The sequence below is a fragment of the Malaya genurostris genome, chromosome 3, assembly GCF_030247185.1.
Source record: "Malaya genurostris strain Urasoe2022 chromosome 3, Malgen_1.1, whole genome shotgun sequence".
Taxonomy (NCBI): Eukaryota; Metazoa; Arthropoda; class Insecta; order Diptera; family Culicidae; genus Malaya; species Malaya genurostris.
This window is the reverse complement of record NC_080572.1, coordinates 283,752,181-283,775,464: the sequence shown is the minus strand read 5'-3', so window position 1 is coordinate 283,775,464 and position 23,284 is coordinate 283,752,181. Positions and strand designations below refer to the sequence as shown.

At 37.8% G+C, this 23,284-nt stretch overlaps 2 protein-coding genes across 2 annotated transcripts in view; both read right to left on the bottom strand.

The window, feature by feature from the left end:
- Positions 1–1,544, bottom strand: part of LOC131434363 (sodium-coupled monocarboxylate transporter 1) — a 211,806-nt gene extending 210,262 nt beyond the window's left edge. The window contains exon 1 of the mRNA XM_058601032.1: positions 1,188–1,544. The gene's annotated coding sequence lies outside the window, so the exon portion shown is untranslated. The remainder of the gene's footprint in view (positions 1–1,187) is intronic.
- Positions 1,545–21,409: 19,865 nt separating this feature from the next.
- LOC131434362 (uncharacterized) lies at positions 21,410–22,132 on the bottom strand. The gene has a single exon (XM_058601031.1). The coding sequence runs from the start codon at positions 22,130–22,132 to the stop codon at positions 21,410–21,412; it is 723 nt and encodes a 240-aa protein (XP_058457014.1).
- Between the last annotated feature and the right edge of the window lie 1,152 nt (positions 22,133–23,284).

The following is a 23,284-nucleotide window of genomic DNA, read 5'->3' as shown; positions in this document are numbered from 1 at the left end:
TTTAAATTTCGACCAATTTTATATAATTTATTTTACCCTGGCTTTAATAATTTTTGCCGTTCAGCGGGGAAATTTCGACCTCATTATTGTTTACGATGAGTAAATTAATTTTTTATCCAACCGCGATCCAACTGCGATTCAAATTATTCGAGCAAAGCAATTTTGAAGAAAATGGAAAGATGCTTTCTTGAATTTAAATCGTTTTCCCTAACTGAGCAAAGAAAATTTGAATTGATCCTTGTCAATACTCAATTCAAAAGTTTCATTCCTCAACTCGTTACGTAAAGTTAAAAAGTGGGAATTATTTCATCTATTTTATTCACACTTATACATGATCAAAGCTCAGTTTCCTTTCGGAAAATTTTCAAAAGCAGAACATTATAACAAAAATGTCTAATGATATGGTTATAGACTAGCCATATCTGATAACAATTATAACTTTGCTCATAATTTGCGTTCTCTTAAATTAATGAAAAAATTCTGGGAACCCACACGCACTGTTATTTAGTTGAGAGATACATTTTAATTGGGGTTCCAATTATTACAACATTAAAAACCACCTCAGGCTCCCATAGAATTTGAAGCGTGACCGAATAACTAAATTTCCTCCGATAACAGAAATCTCGATTCTAAAACAGCTAAACTCACAAATTATTTTAAAACTGAAAAATTCCCAAATTTTTAACTTATATAATAACATATTTTACACACATCGTCTCCTCAATTTAATATTCTAGAACTGCCATAGATCCTATGCTAATCTTATGACTAAAACGCCTTACGTAGTTTGAAATTAAACCACATCGAATTCCTTCAATTAAAAATTCAATCGAACGTTGAAATTTTCCCACTCATTCGAACTACTTTAACTACAAGCGAGTGCGATTTTCTGCCAACTGAATCGAATGGTGAAGTTAGCCTTCGCTATATGGTTCAATCTCGGACCGAGATATTCGACCACAGGCCATTCCACATTGGTGACAAAATTATACTTCAACTTCAGTAGTATCAGTAGAAATTACTATCGTACTCATTTTTGCACTAAACTCGATATTTACACAAATAGACTGCACACTGGTCAAGAAAACCAATCAACCACTCACGAACAGAACACGAAAAATTACTTATCACTGCGTTCGGCGTTTGGCGACAACGGTCAAGAGATTCCGAAGGGGTACTCTACTTACCTCCAGTGAAACCACGCTTCCGGTGCGGACTTTCTTTAATTTGCACCAAAGTTCTGAACTGAATCTGCTCAATCAGTCCAAGGCTGTTTCGGTATTTCATTCGCAGGTACGAAAACGCGAGAACATCAGCTCGAATTCTATTCCTTGTGGTATCCAATTTTGAAATGTCTTTAGCAAATACGATAAAAAAAACAAGCTAAACACAACTTCCGATTTTTTTAGAAATGTTCGATTTATTTCCAACTCCCGAAATCGACACAAAAAAACATTTGGAAAAATAATAAAACACTATCACTAGAAAGCTCAACAATGCTCTATCGCGAGTCGGTTGGATCATGCGCGCGCGACGCGGGTGAAAACTCGATACTCAATAAGCCCGTCCTGTCGAGCGTCCATTAGTTTTAAACAACCGCTAAGCTCCTGTCGCGCAGCAAGCAATCAAGCAAACATTTCCACTCATACATACTTGGTACGGGGGGAGGAAAAAGTAAACGCGCATACGCAAGTCCGTCCGTCAACTCTCCTATCATATCACACACGACGGCAGTTTGTATCGCGGCGCGTCAATCAAAGCAAGCTTTTGTCACGTTGCTGTCGGACGACAACGACATCCGTGCCGCAACGCGATTGGGTAGCAAACGGTTACCAACTAGAACCTACGTGAGGTTCATCGCAGTAGGCAGGTTTTGTTCTGTTTAACTGAGATGCGGAAAATTCTTGTCTCAGTGCAGGGAGGTTCATTCGATTGTAAACAGCTATTCGTGGGAGACGAGTTACGATGACAACTAAGTATTACATTTTATTCTCACATTACATCTTATCAACTGCTACTGCTGTTCTATCAGTCGGTTGAATGGAAGATAAAAAATAATCGAACATGTTTCGTATATCAAAGTACAAGATCAAGCGACGAACCCGTCCCGTAAAATTCGGGTTTCCAGTGATTGAACATAAAACAAACAAGCTTATGGCTGATATAAATTCAAAACAAATGATTCATCGCGCGAATTCATCCAGCCACATGGTTGTTTCCTCCCCCCCACATACCGCTATGTCTAACTGATCATGCGTGCGCTACAAACCTAGAGTTCAAGTGCACGAGCTTCAACACAAATTTGGACAGTCAACTTTTCCTCAGCTGTTCAGCTGCTGCTGGCAGTTCGCTTCACTCGACACACAGAGCTGCCGGTTGCGCCTACGACAGAGCGCGAAAGCTCCCTTCATGTGTTCACGCTGAGAAGGGGGCCGCTTTGGGTGACTGCGACACACACAGACGGAAACAACTCTTCATGCTCTGTACAGAAAAAGGGGAATTCCATATCGGCGACTTGTTGCGGTAAGAAAGAACCCTGCGCCATTCACGCGAACCGACACTTTCCATGGTGCGTCCGGTTCAAAGAAGTTTGATCTAGTTAAGACCCTAGAAATGCCTCGCCCAAAGTCATCTTCGTTTGCGCAACCACAATGCCGCTAGTGGCGACGGTTGGTGGTGCTGCTGCTGCTGCTGCTGGTGGTGGTGGTTAAAATATCGTGTTATTATTGTATCTTTCCTCACTGAACGGCTGTCGACACTTGTTATCTATCGGGCCCTGCGCGAGCGACGTTGGTACCGGTTGCTTGAAACGTCTGGGCTGCAGCAGCAATGCATGCATTTCGGACTCGATGCACACAAGCTTAGCGATGAGTTTGCATTATTTACTCGTGGGTTACAGAACCAGTACTCTTTATTGTACGCAGCTGTTTTGGGACGTAAAATGTAGGGTAATAGTTTTTATATCTTCGCTAATTGTGGTAATGATAGATTCATTCTCCTATCCTTTTCGCTTGGATTAAGCTTTTCTATATAGACTCACTCTAATTCCTCAAATTGGAATTTTAAAAGTAGAACACAGTAGTAGTTTACTGAAAAATACCATTTGATTGAAATTCGTGTCGGTTTCAAGACTCATTCCCAGACGCGTATACAAAAGAAAGGGGAAGATGTCAAGGAGTTCAAACGGTTTTGAAATTATAAGATGATGAGTATCAAAACTTTCAAATTGTCATACAAAATTATGCAAAACCGGTACGCGTGGGAAGGAAGAAAAAAACATCACCGCCTAGCACACAGCGTGCTTTGTCCGATTTTTCATAACGTGCAGGGTTGCCACATTTAAATCTATATTAACACTCAAACGCTCGGGTTGAGATTTTCATCGATTTTTTTTTTCAAAAATTTGTAACTACTGAATAAATTGACCGATCTTGATGCATTTGGTGTCAGAAAAACCGGGTATGCTTTAATTTCATTCTGCCTTAATCGGTGTTGATATGGTCCAAAAACACCGGTGTTATTCCAGATCGCCTTGGGGTAAGTCTGTTTTGCCTTTTGGGGTATTCTATCTAAAAAACTAAAAATGTATATGGGAACAGTTGTGGAACAATCTGAAATGTGCAAGATTTACTAAAACGGATCAATTTGAATAAACTAATCATTTGGCCAACAAACAGTTACAAATTTTTGAGAAAAAAATCGATGAAAATCTCAACCCGAGCGTTTGAGTGTTAACTTCACATAACGGTTTACAAATTGAAAAGGTTGTGGTAGTTTATACCCAAAGATTTTTATTTTTGATTTTATTCAAGTTTGAAAGAAAAAATCTTCTAGTGATCATTCAGGGGCTCGGTACCTCAAGTGTACCGGTTTGTGCTAAAGTGCACATGACTAATTTAAATTTTTACGTTTCGCATTCATTTTAAATCACAAAACAAAGGTCAACAGATTTCACGCGCAACTTGATTTCTTTTTATTTCCGCTTTTTTATTTTGATTATTTATTAAAATTATTAATTGGTTTTATTGGTTGATCTGGGCAACCGGCTACCGAGAGAAAAATATTAATTTATCAAACAAACAAGTATTTTTTACTATTTACTCAATATACCGATATATGTTATCTCTGTTATTAGCTTTGTAATATTAACGAATTTGCGCAATAGTTGATTTTCATCATTCAATTTATAATCTTGAAAGACAAGCAATAGCATAGAAGAAGAAAACATTTCAAATAAAACTTCTATCCAAAGCTAACCGGAAATTGATAAGTTGAATGAAGAGATAAAGACTGTCCTAGAAAGTATAGACGCAACCAAAAACCGCTGCCATTTCTCAATGGTTCAGAATCTGTTGCTGAATCATGTTGTTTACACTCTTCACTAACCACTTGTGCAGTTGTTTATTCGTTTTCATTAGTTTGTTTCGAAATGCGGGGACTTTCAGCAGAACAACGTCGAAAAATTGTGTACAAATGGTGTGCAGAACGCGGACTGTCACTGAGAAGATAGCAAAAATGGAAGGAGTAAGTGCAAAAGCCGTGCGAAATGCAATCAGGAAGTTCGGTGAGGATAACACCTTTGAGGATAAACCGAAAACGGGTCGTAAAAAAGGTCCTGCTAACCCTCAGTTGGATAAACGTATACTGAAGGCGTTCGAGCAAAAGAATGCGGTTTCAGTTCGGGATGTGGCCAAAAAAGTGGGCACTTCGAAGTCAAATGATCTCCGTGCTAAAGAACGTTTGAATCTTCGAACCTATAAGAAGCAGAAATAACCAAAACGTAGTTCGAAACAAGAAGCATCGATCAGGCCGAGGGTTATAAAACTGTACAATACGATTCTTGCTGGAAATTTGAACTGCATAATCATGGACGACGAAACCTACGTGAAACTTGATTACAAATCCTTGCCAGGACCCGATATACGGTGCGAGAAGGGCAAGTGTTAGACCAGTCCGAGACATCGATTGAAGTCGAAAAATTTGGTAAGAAAGCTATGGTCTGGTAAGCAATTTGTAGCTGCGGTAAGATTTCGAAAACCTTCATCACCACTGCTTCAATGAACAGCGAAATATACATCAAGGAATGTTTACAAAAACGACTTCTACCCATGATTCGAAGCCACAAGGATCCTGTTGTCTTCTGGCAAGATCTTGCTTCTTGCCACTACTCGAAATCAACGGTAGAATGGTATACTACCAAAAATGTCACTTGCGTCCCAAAAGACATGAATCCACCAAATTGCCCATAACTTCGACCAATTGAGGAATTTTGGGCATTAACGAAGGCACATCTTCGGAAACATGTCTCGGAAGCCGAAACCTTTCAACAGTTCGAAAAAGGTTGGAAAAAAGTGTCAAAACTTGTCGCCAAGAAGTCTGTACGGAATTTAATGAGGAACGTTCGCAAGAAGGTGCGCCAGCTAGTCTACAATGGCTAAGTAGCAAATGTTGAGAATAATATTCTGTTGTTGTAGTCTAACATTATCAGTATATCGAATAAAATTTGAATATCACTTGTGAATTATTTCACACTTCTGAATTAACAGATCGGCTGAAAAGTTCGTATCGTTTCTATGAGAGGGCGCCATTTGAATTAAATGCATACCATTTTCAGTTAGTACCAACCTTCAAAACATACGTGTATAAATTTGACAGCTGTCTGATTATTAGTTTGTGAGATATTGCATTTTGAGTGAAGCTACTTTTGTTATTGTGAAAAAATGGAAAAAAAGGAATTTCGTGTGTTGATGAAACACTACTTTTTGATGAAAAAAATGCCGCCGATACCAAAAAATGGCTTGATGAGTGTTATCCAGACTCTGCACCGGGCGAAGCAACAATTCGTAAGTGGTTTGCAAAATTTCGTACTGGTCATATGAGCACCGAAGACAATGAACGCAGTGGACGTCGAAAAGAGGCTGTGTTTGGAGCTGTTATATCGAAATAAAACCGATTTTTTTCGTCGATATATAACAATGGACGAAACATGGCTCCATCACTTCACTCCGGAGTCCAATCGACAGTCAGCTGAGTGGACTGCACGCGATGAACCGAACCCAAAGCGTGGAAAGACTCAACAATCGGCCGGTAAGGTTATGGCGTCTGTATTTTGGAATTCGCATGGTATAATTTTCATCGACTACCTTGAAAAGGGAAAAACCATCAACAGTGACTATTATATAGCGTTATTAGAGCGTTTGAAGGACGAAATTTAAAAAAAATGGTCTCATTTGAAGAAGAAAAAAGTTTTGTTTCATCAAGACAATGCACCGTGTCACAAGTCGATGAAAACCATGCTGAAATTAAACGAATTGGGCTTCGAATTGCTCCCTCATCCACCGTATTTTCCAGATTTGGCCCCAGTGACTTTTTCCTGTTCTCAGACCTCAAGAGAATGCTCGCTGGTAAAAAATTTAGAACCAATGAAGAGGTAATCGCTGAAACTGAGGCCTATTTTGAGGCAAAGGACAATTCGTACTACAAAAATGGTATCGAAAAGTTGGAAGATCGCTGTAATCGCTGTATCGCCTCTGATGGCAATTATGTTGAATAATAAGAACGAATTTTGGCAAAAAAAATGTGTGTTTCTATTACACGAACTTTTCAGCCGAACTGTTATTTACAGAGAAATCAAAGTGCGTCCATACTTTCTGGGACAGTCTTTAGTTGAGTAAAATTGAGTAATCATAAGCGAAACGTTGAAAATATCTGATAACTGAAAGGAAAAAAGAACTCCTGCAATTGTCGCCTTTTACGACATGGAAGCAGGAACCCAGTGGATCTATTCTTGGCTCATTTTTTTTCGCCGGATTCCTCACGGCATATAGGCTGGTACTGTCCGGAGAAAGATTATAGGTACTATCAAGACCTTTTTAAAAGACAGTTTAGATCCATTCAGTCTCATCAAAACTGTTACTAACTAACCTGCGTCAGAACTCTCAGAAGAAAATGATACCAGAACATTTGCTAACATTTGCTATATGTGTAATAAGTAGAATAAGTGTATCACCATCGACTCGGACTTAACGCACTTTGACACACTAGGTTTGATCGAGTTTCTTCGTTAATTTATTCATCATCTAGTGTCAAAGTTCTACAAAGGAGGTTTCAGCTATACATTTTTAAGCAAACAGTGTTGCGTTCATCGCTTCCGACAGTAAACTAGTTTGGTGCGGTATTAAACCGCACACGCACAATAACACAAACTTTTCGGCTGATGAATTTCAAATCATCCTAGGCTTAATCTTACTTCGGAAATACCAATCCACGTGTACCAACAAGTTGTAAATGTTTTGGCTACCAATGAAAACATGAAATGATTCTCTTAGAATGGAACTTTTATCCAAGAGCACACGAACTGACAGTTTGTGACCTTCGGGAAATTTTGGTTCGCTGCTGGCCTGCGTCATAATCGAACTGCCATTCATGGAGCACGGATTGATGTTTACAAGTGAACACAACTCGACCGCATCGGTAGCTGTAAATTGATATAATAGATAAATGATAGACTCATCAAGAGAAAATAGCTTTCATGTTTGCCGTTGATCGTGGCCCGATAGTGTCGAACATATTTTATAATTTACGACCAGTTACCAGAGAGAACAGATAAGAATTCATTTCGATATGGACTCATCATTCGACTTCCTTTTTCCGACCGGCGCGCGACGATAAAGTGGCCAAACGTTGCTCCCTGATGGATGCACAAACATTAATTACTGGTGTGCTGACGGGTGCACGTGAACTAATAACGGTTCCGTGAGAGACGGGTTCTGTACATTCTGTAAGATTCAAGTGATGCGTTTGTTAAATGTTTGAGCTGCGAAAAGGGAGGTTGCACCATAGATTACTAACGCCCAATTCCGGATGCATCGATAAGAAACATGATGATTTGGATGCTAGATCCAAAATAAAAATTCAAGGTAAGGTAAGAGAAAGATAATCAGCACGAACGCCTTCAATATGTCAGGAAACCGGAAAAGTCCAGAAATTTCTCGATTCAGAACAGGTGCCCGGGGAAGCACGGTTTTTTGCATGATTTTGTGGTTTTCTTTTTCTGAATTTTGTAACACACACTTTATCACAATCTTTGTAAGAAGACAAGCATGAAAAATTGATGATGGAACAGCATAAACAGCCAATAATTACGCTCTTTTTTCGTTTCAGAGAGGAAACACCACAATAAAACTGAACTCCCCCATCCAGCAGTGTGAGAACCGCGGATTACTCACAAGGATGACGGAATATTCATCAAATTTAAATGTAAATCGTTGAAAATAGTAGTTGTCCTTCGGCAGCGTACTACTGCCGACATTTCGCTTTTTCAATGAGACATTGATTAGCCCAGAGATTTACAACATTATTGAATTATTATTACCTAGTAATATATCTGACAAACTATAACGAAACTTCCTTAAAGTTTCAGTTCAAGATCGGCTCCAGGAATTCAGTTAAAGTCACGTGCAAATCAATTACTGTATTAAGAACTAGCTGATTTACCCGGCGTTGCTCGGAAATGTTTCATGAAGGCAAGACCGAAAAAATTCTAGAAATTGTCCTTCCCATTGATACTCTGATTGCAATGAAACACAACTTAGACGACAACCTGATTGAAGAATACTCCGTTCATGTTCAGATTGCGAATGATCAGTGTCCCATCTCAGATCTCACAATAATCATAATTTCCATGGTATCCTCGACAAATTGGGTCAGTTTTATATTTGAACCCTTTTGTTAGAGGCATTTAAAACACCTTTCTTTCTATAAATACCTTCTTAGTAATCTCCGAGTTTCATATGTATATGTGCTTGTAACGTACTTCCGTACTTCCTCGTCACATTCGATCTACAATACCTTTGGCTTCCATGGTTATGAACACTTTGCTACTTCCTCCTTTTTATAAAAAAATTCATGACATCATCATTGCTCAAAATTTCGGTGAAATGGCTTTCGGCGAAATGGCTTATTCGGAGCATTATTATTGTTGTTATATTGATGAAGAGATGCCCTACCATAGCCACCAAGTTACCTAGAATATAACTTGCAGAATGCTCATTACTAAACTTTCAAATTGTGGATTGATTTAGAATAATCCTATTTTAATTTACCTACTGGTGTAATTATAACTTTTTGGTATGATTTATATTTCCCTAAAAATATTACTAACGGACTCTTCAATCGTTAAATCGTTGAATCTCGAAAAAAAACAATATAGTTTATTTGTGCAGAAACTAGTATAACCTGTTCAATTTGTGAACAGATTTGAGTCGAAATTAGAAGATTTTTTTTCTGTTTTTTGCAGTTTCGCTCTAATTACCGACATGAAGTTTCAAGTTTTTGTAGATCCAGAACCGGAAGTCGAGTCCGGACAAAATTCAATAGCAGATTAAGGGACTATAAGAAATTCCGTTGTTTCAGAGAATATGATGTGAGTTTTTTTACTTGACATTTGAAAGTTTACAGTGACATCAGTGCATCGCGAAGTGTTGAAAATAAGAAATGTTGTAAATGTTCTAGAAAAAAGATATTTTTTGAAAAACTACGGGAGATGTGCTTATCCATAAATCCTCTGCATCGCGAAGCATGGAATTCCGATACATGCCATTTCAAATAAATTGCAATCCATTGAAGTCCTTTCATTCTTTCATTCAAAATTACACACCGGTAGCAAACATTCCTATGCGCATCTGGTTCTGCAACACGGTTGGAACAACGTGCACATGTGGGCTCGATGACAATGCACTCGGTTGTTGTTTCAAATCCGAGCTAAGGTTTTCGTTTTCTTTACCGCTTGTACGAAATCCAGGAATCAGAACAAATTGGCTCAAATGGCACGTTTGAAAATTTTGACACTCATCACCTTGTAATCGCGCTGCCGGAACTTTTTTGTGAAAGTAACTCAAGCTATTGCTTAGAAAAGTGTGTTAAATTTTAAAGTTTTGACCACTGTTTCCGATGCCTCCGGAATCGAAAGCCGAACAATACTTCATAAACTTTGTATGGGACCAGAAGACTTTTCATTTGAATCTAAGTTGGTGAAAATATACACAGACAAACATTGTACGTAGTCGACGACTAAGTCCAACCAAAGGGTTTTCAAAATCATCCAAGTTGGATTGTTAAAACCCTGTATTGAATATATATTTCTAGGTGGAACCTGCCTGGAACCGATGATCTGATACGATTGTTTTGTTGCTCCCACGGGGTTGTGGTAGCTTTTCACTTAACAAACAAAATGGAAACAATCGGACAATGCGAAAAAGTTAAAATTCGTGATTAACTCACTTTAGAAAAATTGTATATTGACGTAATCCTCTTTAGAAATACACTAAGGTCTTTTTTTATGCAGTCTTTTTAATGTGGGTTTTTTTATGCGACTTTTTTATGCCAATTTTCAGAGTTATGCGGTTTTTTAATGCGAAGTTTTAGAGTTATGCGGTATTTTTTATGCGAATTTTCAGAGTTATGCGGTTTTCTTATGCGGTTTTTTTATGCGGTACGTAAACTCGCATAAAACAGACTTCAGTTTATTGTATATTGAAAGTAATTCAGTAATCCTGAAGAAACATTACCATAGACAAGAAGTAATCCAGAGTAATCCGAATTTAAAAATAATCGAGTAATCCAGAAATAATCAGGATTATAATGTAAGTAATCGAAGTAATCCATTTCGAAACTGACAAGTAATCCAAGCTGTTGGAAACCCTTGCTTTTTTCCACATCCTATACTGTAAAATCTAATAAAGATACAAAAATTCGTCCAAGACATGAAATGTGAGTCTTTTTCTTAGCTTTTAAATAAGCATTTGCATAAAACAACTTTTGAAGTTAATGTAATGCAAAAAGTTAATAATTAATAAACAAATAAAAAATTCAAACTTGGGCCTAGTTCTTTTCTCTTGAAAAAAAAAAGAAGCCTTAGGGGTTTAACACAATCTTGGCAAAGTTTTAGAGTAGAAATATCAATACTTTTGAAGCAGTGAATTTTTCAATTCGAAATTTGACAATCATTGATCATTTGTGAACTTGCGCGACGTGCAATTCTTTTGATAGTTCCTCCAGCACCGTCGCATGGCCCTTTTCCATGAGCTATCGCGTGAAAATTGCACTGTTCAAAACGATGAAAATCATGCTCGTGATGAAAAATATTCGCAAAGTGTTTTACATTTTTGAAATGCTGAGAGGCTCCGTCAGAAAAATGGATGCACTTGCGTATATTTGGATAGTATTGTAAAAAATTGATTAAGAGCTTCGAGAAAAACATATACAGCTGTTGCGTCATGTTTCTTGCAATCAGAAATAATTACTAATGTTTTATGATCGATTTGGCTGTTCATTTTATAATACAAAACAATGGGGAGTATAGCCGCTTGGTCGTTGTTCCAATAAAAGCCAGTTATCCGCGAAATCGCAAATTATTAAACTTTCGTCTCTCTTCATTTTTTTTCACATTTCGAAAATATGAAGTTTGTTTTGGAGCAATGAAATAATGCATGTGCAGCTCAGCCATAGCCGAAGCAGAAAAAAGTCAACGCCGGAGAGCTCGGATCGGTCGGATCGGCATAATGCGGATAGCCTTTTGCGCCCGTATCCGAGCGAATTGCGTTGCGGTACGCTCCGCGCGTGCGAGTCGTAATTGAAAAATTCACTGCTCCGAAAGTATTGATCTTTCCACTCTGAAACTTTGCCAAGATTGAGTTAAACCCCTAAGGCTTCTTTTTTCAACAAAAACAGAAAAAATATTAGGCCCAAGTTTGAATTAACTTTTTTCATTATATTAACTTTAAAGGTTGTTTTATGGAATCACTTATTTGAAAACTAAGAAAAAGACGCACATTTCAAGTCTTTGACGAATTTTTGTATCTTTATTAGATTTTACAGTATAGGTTGTTGAAAAAGGCACTTTTTTGACAACGCGAAATTTCAAAAAATTATATCTTGAGAATTCCACGTACCATATTTAAATAAAAAATACGTGTCGAATATTTTCGAGTTCTTTACCGAAAAAAATAGTTAGATGAAAAAAAAAATTTTTGGGTGGCTAATTTTGCCTGGAATGCCCCATATATAGCTTTTCGTTTTTAACCAAAATTTTCATACTCAATTGTTTACCGACTTTCAAATTCTTTACTAAATTTTGACATTATTGAAGCTATTATTACTAACACATACGTTTGAACACTTCCCAGAAAGCAATCCCATTGAATAGTACTGAACACGCACATGTTACTTTGTATGGGTCGGAAGATGTTCACTGCATATTGGCTGCTCTTTTTTTCACCAATCTCCCCCGGTAACCAAGAAGCACATACTAATGCCACATTATGACAGGAAATAATCGCTATATATAATGCTTATTTATGGCTGGTGTGCATTCTTAAAGCTGAATTATGATTTATTTACAACATATGAGCTTTCGGATTGCAGATAGAGCTATAAGCATTTTTGGTGGTTTCGTCACTTCAGTTAGGTAACGAGCGGTAGCGAGGTCGGATAGCAAACGAGCAAAACGATGTGGCGTAGCCGCATTCGATTTTTTTCCATTTGCACTCAGTTACCGGGAAATACCGCAAACAATTGCTTGGTAGAAAGCCATGGTATTATATTCCTGTAGTGGAATTAGACCTGTAGTGGAATTTGACGAAACGGGAGTAAACATTATCATTTTTTCATTTGTCTTCATTTCAAATCAACTCTTCGAAATGGCGTTCGGTGAAATGACATTCGGCGAAATGACCCTGATCCGTCTATCACATAATCTATTATGTTATCTTTTGGTTCAGAAGGAAAAAATGGAGATAGGAGTTTCGATTGAAGTCTCGTAACTAACGCATAATCCAACCATGCCGAATTATCTTTGGTCATGATTTCGATCTCAGTTCGCATTCACATCGCATTCAAGTCAGTCGATATAACAAAACCGCTTACGTTCGAGACGGAAGAATCCAAGAACAGTATTGTGTAGTGAACAATAGAACGACCTCGAAATGAGTGAACCAAACTAACAAAAGCTACCGCCGACACGAAAGAATACAATTGTTGTTGACTTCAGGCAGTGCAAAATTCGACCTTCGATACGAGAACTTGAAGGTTTGCTTAAGGAGCAAATGCATCTTGACATTAAACGTGTGCATTTACTTCAACGCAATAAGACGAATAATGTTGTTTACATCCAGTTTTATAAAGAGTTGGATGCAATTCAATTCGCAAAAGACAATAACAATGTGCACTATGTGGAGCACGAGAACATAGCAAGTACAACATTCCAGTATATATGGATGATAGTGCTATAGACGTGCGTGTGCATGATCTTCACTCGAGCGTCACCGATTATTATATTCGCAAAACTATGTCCCAATACGAAGAAAAAGAAAAGTGGAAGAACTTTTTCCCCGGTATTCTAAATGGCGTACGTTTATTACGCATGCGCTTGAATACATTCTTATGTGATTTTCGGTCAAGATACAAGAATTCCATGCAAATCACTTGTTACCTATGACAATCAGATGGCCACATGTCAATATTGCCAAAAAGTTGTTCACTACGGTAAGCCATGTGATAAACTGGACAAGAAGACATCATCATCCCCTATAGAACAAAGTACACCAGCTGCAGTTAACGACTTACCCTACAACCAACCAGCAACTGCAACTAATGTACAACAAGGCGCATCTACAGCAACTCTCAACGAGCCCAAGACTACGATCAACAAGGACAACGAAAATAAAACGGAAATCACACACAACACCGACGATGAAGCAATGGATGATGAGATAAGCCGCGGACGAAGTGACCCCCGATCCTCGTTGGATGGAAATGGAAACTCATCTCCCTCTAGAAAAAGGGTGACAACGAGATCCAATAGCAAAAAAAAAATTTAAGTAACAAAAATGTAAGCCAATCGGCCAGAATAAAAATGTTATTACAAAAAAAAATGATTTCGATCGGTTTGATCATAAAATTATTAATAATTATCATGCTTTCATGAGAAGGTGCCAACACACTAGGCTACAATTTAATACTGAAACTATGTTGTAACAGATCGGTTGAAAAGTTCGTATCGTTTCTATGAGAGGGCGCCACTAGAGTTAAATCCATACCATTTTCAGTTAGTACCAACCTTCAAAAGATACGTGTATAAATTTGACAGCTGTCTGATTATTAGTTTGTGAGATATTGCATTTTGAGTGAAGCTACTTTTGTTATTGTGAAAAAAATGGAAAAAAGGAATTTCGTGTGTTGATGAAACACTACTTTTTGATGAAAAATTAGAGGGTTGTATTCAAGACACGACCGAGCACAATAACATTAAAAATGAAATGTTTCTAGGGTCTTCGTAATAAATACAAAAATAAAGATGATAATGATGATGATACACTAAACTTCACTACACTTCACAGTTACTTTAAAGCTCAATTTTAGATACAAACAACTTAAAGATTTAAACCTGAACAAATAAAACTGTTCTATTTTATGATGATAATTTTCGAGAAACGTACAAACTTATTAATTTGATTTGATTTATATCGTTTATTTACCCCCAGTTTTAACCTAATAATGGTCGTTCACTGGGTGGACTTATTAATTTTATAAACAGTTAATCGATCCAAGAGAATGTTGTACGAGTAATCTCAGTTATGGTGTAATTTTATTAATTCTTCAACATCGTCGATAATCTTCGGAAAGTGTCGGTAAATAATATGGCAACAATACGAGGAAGAAAACATATGAGACAGTCCACATAAAATATTCATACGGAATGGATACGCAACAAAATTCCTGGTGGGACAACAACTTGTTCAGTCACATTGTCACGTTTTGTTCGTATGGGAATGGAGATTTAAGTATGCAAACCGATCCGTTGACAAATTAAAACATTTTTAAGCGTACAATATTGAAGCTTTGGAATCATTTAAATTAGGAAAATCCATTAACAAATCATCGAGGAACAAGCGCTGCAAATTAGATCCGAAAAATCTATCGCCGATAATTCGCAATTGGCCTGATAGTTACCAGAGAACCAACATAAAATACTCAATTCAAACCAATTTTTCAATGGTATGCAATTGAAATATTCAAATGACGTTATCTCATAAGGTTTAGTTAAATGTTTCCGAATCGATGGGTTGTTGAATAATATAAATCCATCAACAAATAACTGACTAATAAGCGTTCAAAAGTATGACAGAAAAATGTTACGCGATTAGTTTTGCATGTTTTAAATTGACACCCAGCTTCGGGAAGCGAAGTGTAAGGCATTTTAATGGCAAAATCGACCAAAAATTTGCTAATTACATGGGATATTTTAAAAGAATCGGTAACCACGCTGATTCGGTTCCTCAATAGCTAGATGATATATAAGATACTCAAGCGAACACGGTGTTGCGCAGACAACAGGAAATTTCACCAACGCATAATGCAATATCGACAATCCAGCAAGTGAACGCATATACAATCCAGTCATCAGCTCACTGGACGAGCGACTTGTTTCATTCACAGTCAAACATCAACTAGGCAAAGAAATATTGTGCAGCCTATATTTATAGATTTCTCTTCATACTACGCATAACGATGCGGTGTTTTTTATGCATGACGCAAAGCCTCCTATGCCGAACAAGAAGTTGACGTCATTTTGTACAACAGGGATTGGTGGATGAAAACATAGGTCGATTCCAACCATTTTTTCAATAGTATGGTATTGAAATACTGAAACGACGTCGTCATACATGTTTAAGTTAAAAGTTTCCGAATCGATTGGTTGTTAAATTATAACAATCCATCAACAAATGACCGAGTTATTAACGTTCAAAATTATGACACAAAAAGGTTACGCGACTATTTTTGAAACTTTTAATTGACACCCGGCCCCATATAGTGAAGAGTAAGGCATTTTTAATGCCAAAAAGTTTTGTTTCATCAAGACAATGCACCGTGTCACAAGTCGATGAAGACCATGCTGAAATTGAACGAATTGGGCTTCGAATTGTTCCCTCATCCACCGTATTCTCTAGATTTGGCCCCCAGTGACTTTTTCCTGTTCTCAGACCTCAAGAGAAGGCTCGCTGGTAAAAAAATTTAGAAGCAATGAAGAGGTAATCGCTGAAACTGAGGCCTATTTTGAGGCAAAGGACAAATCGTACTACAAAAATGGTATCGAGATCGCTATAATCGCTATATCGCCTCTGATGGCAATTATGTTGAATAATAAAAACGAATTTTGGCAAAAAAAATGTGTGTTTCTATTAAACGATACGAACTTTTCAGCCGAACTGTTATAGATCCAATGAATGTATCTTATACCGTTTTCGTTTAATGATCAGAGCAACCCGAGAGGTGACCCAGAGCCGCCCAAACAACTTTTGATGTGTTTATTTTAGGCAACCTGAGGTCGCTCTAGATCGGACTCCAATTGCGTAGTTTCGCTCTGAAAATTGTCTCAGGTCGCACTACGCATCCATGCGAGTTTGTTTATTTTTTCTTTTTTTTATGAGTTGTTGTTTAGGGCGCGTACCACGCGTTCGTTTTACTTGGAGTCAGAGTCGCCCGCGTGTAGGTTCAAAAACGAAAACGGTATTAGTTTGTGTACCTATGATTTTCGAAAAATTCGCCCGCATTGGTCAAAAGGCATACAAGCTGTCTCTACCCGGCATGAGTATGCATGGTCGAGGCATTTCAAGTGAGTTTTTATTGCAATTCTAATCCCTTTCCAACGTAGTCCTACACTAAGCATTATCAATCAGAATAATATACGTTCCAGCTCCAATATTTATTATACAATAACACTGTCCTAACTAAAGGTATATTCGAAGTGAGCGTTAAAATTCTTGAGTTATGAGTGTCCTATCAGTTTTTCTGTCATAATACCATTACTTAAAACTGAAATGTAAACCCGCAATGCCCCTTAGAGTAATATACAAATTGAATAACAATCGAGTCAGAACTTGAGAAATCATTACCATGGCGAAGGTCACCATCAAGCTAGACGTTAAATATTTCATAATCACAACAATAAAATAAACTTCCAAACATTAGCGTTCGACATTGAATGGTCAACATTAGGAAAAACGAGTAAACATTGCATAATTTCTCGGTGGTTAACTAAATCGACTAAAACTATTGTCCTTACGACGAGAAGGCCATCCGTTTCTCCACCACCAGCCGCCGTTCGACTTTGGGTTGATTTTGGGATTTGTTTACCTGACCAACGGTTGATTTAAGGTGTTAATTTATATCTATTTGTTGGATAAACAGAATGGAGCGCCACGAAGCAAGATAGTATTACTACAACATAAATAATCAGACTAATGTTAAATGATGACCGCACCCATTCTTGTCGGTTTTCTTTTTCGGTTATTTTTTTTTTTGGCATGCCCGACATAACGTCCAGTGAGAGTTATTTTGCGGGGTTTGGAATCGAATCCCGGTATGCTGTGAGGATTACATGTCTGCCCCATAAATGGCCATTGTTTTTCAACCGCGAGCCAACTGTGCATCGTTGCCAGTAATCCTTCTAGCTTCCTCTAACTTTCGTTTGATTGATTCATTAATTTCGATTTGACGGAATCACGTGTAGTTAATTTGATTGATTCTGGTCGACGAAAATATACCTTATTGCGGCGGTAAGCTACCGCAGAATTGCTTGTCTTTTTACCGTCTCATTCGAAAATGTTCGTTTCTGAAACGACAAATCAGAGACAAAGTACCGGGTTTGATGTTGACATCATATTGAATAAATACTCAACTGTCAGATTTTAACCAATAGTTAACATATTTTGCAAAATGGTACACCGCCGTAGAAATTAATAAATATCATTGTATCTACATTTGAACTTCATCATTGACAGCTTTTGCAGCTTTATAGCGAGTTTAAGATTGTCAAAATCGGTTTCGTCATCTTTGAGCTAATCTTGCTGATAAGAGTCAGTTACATCACTTCTACGAAGATATATGGCTTCAAAAAAAACACTCAATTAATTACAGTTTGTTTCTTAAATGCACGAACGCAGAGTGGCCTGTCTACATATCTTTGACGGATTATGGGTTGCTGCTTGATTCGATTGAATGGTTAAATCATTTAGTAAATTAATTGGTAAATTACACGTTTCTTAATAATATATTAATTTCGAAGCACTAATAGTTACAGCAATTACAGTAAGAGTAATGACCCATCCGTTTCAAAACAATACACTTCACATGTTAATAATCTTTGTACAAATGCGATTTACTGTTAAAAAGTGGGTTTATCAAAGTAATTTATCTAGCAGAACTAGTAGGATTACTCAAATCTGACTCATCCCACGAATTGAGCTGAAAGAGGATCGTTCGTTTGGCAATTATCGGTAGTTTGAACGTATACAAAACTCCGGTGACCTTGTGAATGGCAACGTGAACAAATATCCGACAGCAGCATAGGCTTTATCATTACGTTCTTTGGTGATGTCATTTTCGAATTAAATGTTACACAAACATGATATAACAATATACATAAATCCCGGACTGGACAGGTTAGGGTTATCACTTCGGATGCATTCTTCGCCTGGCAGAAATTTTACTTGGTGAAAAAGTTACTGCATTTCGTTTTTCGGCATTTTAAATCATACCTAAATTGTGTTGTAGTACCTGATGCGAGAGACGTATCTCAACGGTGCGTGGGATTTACGCATTGTTTTGTCTAAGTGATTTGGTCCTTTTATTTAACTACAATGGGCCGCATGAATAAAATGTAGTAAAGTCTGTTGTTTGTAGTATCTTCTCAAAAACAAAGTCCACAGAGTATAACGCGGTTTGGTATGAATAAAAAACAAGTTCGAACATGTAGTTAATGCTACTTCCGAATTTAAGCATTTACTGCATACCGTATCGACACAGAGCCTGAAAAGCTGGCATAAGCATGCACAAAGCAAGAAACGTACTTACATCTGTGAAAATGCCACTTTTTTAAATTTCTGTACTTCACTTTATCAGCAAACACACGAGTAGCAACCTGCAGAGTTACCTACCGAAAACTTGTAGTAAATACTACAGTTTGTAGCATGTTTTAACAGGAACGTGATCCACACGTAGCATTTACTACCGAAATTCAAGCATGCTACGTTTTATTCATACGGCCCAATGTTTCGATCAATGAGTACTTATCAGTGAACTGGCGGAAGTTCTTCCATTGAAATATCGCTTTTTCGAGCTTCATCACGAGTCACGACTGTTAACAAGATGTGCGGTACTGCATCCCCTGGTTATAATTAACTTCGGAAGGCTAGTCGGACTTCAATCTCAAACAAGATTCATGACAGTATATTTTAACCATATATCACAGAATATGTTCCTATATGGCAATTATGATACTGCGTTAAATACAAGAGATAATACCGAATAAGCTCTGCCCGTTCTTGTACAGGGTAAATTTTGAAAAGAATGCCTCATAGTAAAGTATTCACGACAAAACGCGTTCGTCGTATCATTTCATATTATATTTGAAATCATTTCATATTTATAGACATAACGCCTGAACTTATACTGCACGAAGATGACCATTATAGAGGTGACATTATGTCATCACCCTAGAACAAACGGCATACTTGGATTTACGTCTAGTGTAAGTCTCATTTTTCCAAAAATGTGATATTGATAGAGCACTAGCTAATCCCGGCAACCAGGAATTAGTTATCATTTTGTGATGCATTTGGAACGAGAACGACTTATTTTGGCAGTAATAGCTTATCTAGTGCATTGATTGTCCGAATATCTTTTTCAACCCCTTTTTAAGCTTTTATGGAAACAGAATGAAGGACCATAACCTCAACTTCTGACGATATAAATCCACATTATTGATTCCTTCTCGGACAGCTAGGAGGTTCCAGACTGAACGATTACACTGCTGTTTCGAGCCAATCTCGAATAAATTTCAAGTACTTGACCCCGGGTGAGTGGATCTTCAATGTTCGGTTGTGCTTCCATTCCATGTTTGAACGTAAGCAGTTTAACTGCCAACAACACTGTTAGTGATTTGAATTGATGTTGGGTGAATGCTCCTATAGTCAGCTAGCTCGAACCGAGAGTTTTATTCCAAAACATCTACTCAGTTAGCAATAACGACCAAAGTCATGCAGCCAATAAATGATGTGCATGTAGTCCTCAGATGCTGTTGAGAAGTGTTGGCCCATTTCATTGCTAGAGTTGTGATGAATACACGCAGTATACAGAAGCAGTCATCAGACTGTTGATTCCTTTAAGCGTTGGTGTCGATTCTTACTCGTAAAATGATGATTTTACAATGAACTATTAGTAGCTTTATTTATCAATTGCCAGTTTTCACCCCTTCTGGAACAAACACGAACGGAGCAAATACGACTTGTGGCCGATAATCTTGAATTGAGTTGCAAATAAATTGGCTACACTCTGTGTTGCGGTTTGGGAATACTCAGAGGACATTTGAAAATAATGATGAAGCTGAAATCAAATTCAATCAAATGAATGTCACAGTCCATTACAGTGATGGTTGAGTGCGAAATATCAAGTCGAAATGATGATCAATGAAAAGAGATAAATTTTTGAACAGTCACCCTATTAGAACTCAGATTCGCATAGCTGAACTGATTTGCCGCCAATTCTTCAATTTGGAACAAAAAACATTCATGGCAGACACTCCGTCGGGCGCAGCTGCCCGTGTTTTGGAAATAGTAATCGTTAGAAGGAAAAACTCACATTTAATTTTATGTTTATATCTAATATTTAATGTATTTTAAACTATCGCTTCATTCAGTTATGGGCTTTCCGAAATTTTACGAAAGCTTGAATTTACTACACTGAAACGAAACAAAGCTAAGCGATTACCTGCCAACATTTAATACATGCGGAACAAAGAAATGGCGAGTTTAAAATTTACTTTACCTCCATATGTTAACGTTTGAATGTTACGACTCAGGCACGTACTCAGAAGAAGGGGCCCAAGGGGCCCTGACCCTGGCTCCTCCCGAAATCGCACAAGTTCATCGATTGCTTTGAAACATACTATTTACACATTCATATTTATATATGTTATAAAACATTATGAAAAACAGATTTTCATTCTTTAAAAGGACACTTTTGGGAGGCAAACGTCGGATAAATATTATTGGGAACTCCGCTGACGATAAAGCTCGGAGCGGCGGTCAGAGACATAACTGGATGTCGTGAATACGAATAAAATTTACACTCTTACTTTATACTTTAGAATATAAATTTGTTAAAAGAAGAGCTAATCGAGTGCGTGTTGTGGAAAAAACTGATTTATTTCTCTTGGTCATGGTGTAATACATATGGGTACACAAAGTGTAAATCAATATGGTAAAACGAAAGGTATTGATTTTAGATGTACATACTCTAACATCTTCTTCTTCTTACAAAAAGTTATATCGTAAGTTTCAAGTCAGATCAATCAATACAAATCATAATCATTGAATTTAACGGGAGCGTGTGTGAGACGTTTTGGACGGGAAACCTCCGGAACAATATTACTCGTTTGCATTGGTTGTTGTATAATCCGACCCGGATAGGTTGATTCCGCGTTAGATGGAATCGGTTCTGCATAGACTGGTGCTTCCAGATTGGCCGGCTGAATCATCATATTGTCTCGACGATACTCACGATCACCGATGGATACGACGGCAGATCGATCAGTCACCGGATTGGTTACAGTTCCTCTAGCCCATTGTTTGTTTCCTGGATTAAGTTTCACATAAACTGGCTGTCCAACTTCCAGGTCTGGAAGTGCTCGAGTCTTTCGATCATAATGGAGTTTTGTTTGCTGACGATTTCGATATATTTTCTCGGGTATATTTTCTTCTATTTTTGGTGCGTACATCTTTACGGCCATCGGCAATCCACAACGTGTTCGCCGATTGAAGAGACGCTGTGCTGGTGAGCTTCCTATTTTGTTCGGAGTGTTACGCCACTGTAGAAGTATCTCCCAGAAATCCTGTTTCGATTCGTTCGCTTTTTTTAGTAACAGCTTAGCAATTTTCACAGCTGATTCTGCCTTCCCATTAGCTTGTTGGTGGTAAGGTGCCGAAACACTGTGTTTAAAACTCCATAGTTTTGCGAAAGCGTTGAAATCTTCGCTCATAACCTCCATCAGTACTAATTTCTTGAGGCTTCCCATGCGTTGCAAAGTTTCGTTTACATATTTTCACTACAGTTGCCGCACTTTGAGTACGTAATTCGTCAATTTCAAAATAGTCTGAATAATGATCGACGGTGATCAGGTATACAAACTTTTGACCTTTTAATTCACATTCAAAAATGTCCATAGAGATCTTCTGAAACGGATATAATGGGATTTGGTGCGTCTGCATCGGTTGAGCTTGTGGATTTGCTGAAAACTGTGTGCAAATGTTGCAATGTTGGATTCGCTTCCGGATTTGGTATTATCGTTTTCATTCAATGCTGCACGTGAAAGCATATCAGCAATTACTACATGTTTACCTGGCATAAAACGTAGAGTTATGTTGTAACGCTGAAGACCAAGAAGCATTCTTTGGATTCGCAAAGGTGCTTCTACTAGCGGCTTCTGAAATATTTTGACTAACGGTTGATGATCAGTTTGTATTGTAACTGGTCGACCAAGTATATACATTTCGAATTTCCGACACGCGAAAAGGATAGCCAATGTCTCTTTTTCGCTTTGTGCATAGCGACGTTCGGTTGCGGTTAATGTTTTAGATGTATATACGACGGGCTGCCCTTCTTGGAGCAGAACAGCTCCTAGACCAATGCTGCTGCTGTCGCACTGGATGACCGTATCTTTAGTTGCATTAAAGTATCGCAAAACTGGTACGGTAGTTACCATTTGTTTAAGACGTTCAAACGCAGTATTTTGTTCGGTAGACCAAATCCATTTCTGGTCCTTCATTGTTAATCGTCGTAAAGGCTCCGCGACGGTTGAAAGGCTCGGAAGGTAGTGCGCCAGATAGGTTACCATGCCTAGAAAACGTTGAACTGCTGCGACATCTTCAGGTTGATGCATATCTAAGATGCTACTGATTTTGTCTGGATCTGGCTGAACACCATTTGCAGTGAGTATGTGTCCGAAAAATTCGACAATTTCTTGACAAAGTTTTATTTTTTCTGGGTTTAGCTTCATATTATTTTCCTTCATTCTCGTGAGAAAGGCTTCTAAGTTTTTGTTATGATCAATCATAGCTTCAGCTACAGTATCCCCGCAACCATAAATCATGAAATCATCCATCGACACTTTAACGTTTCGAAGTCCTTGGATTGTTTCATTTGCTCTGAGTTGGAATGCTTCTGGGGC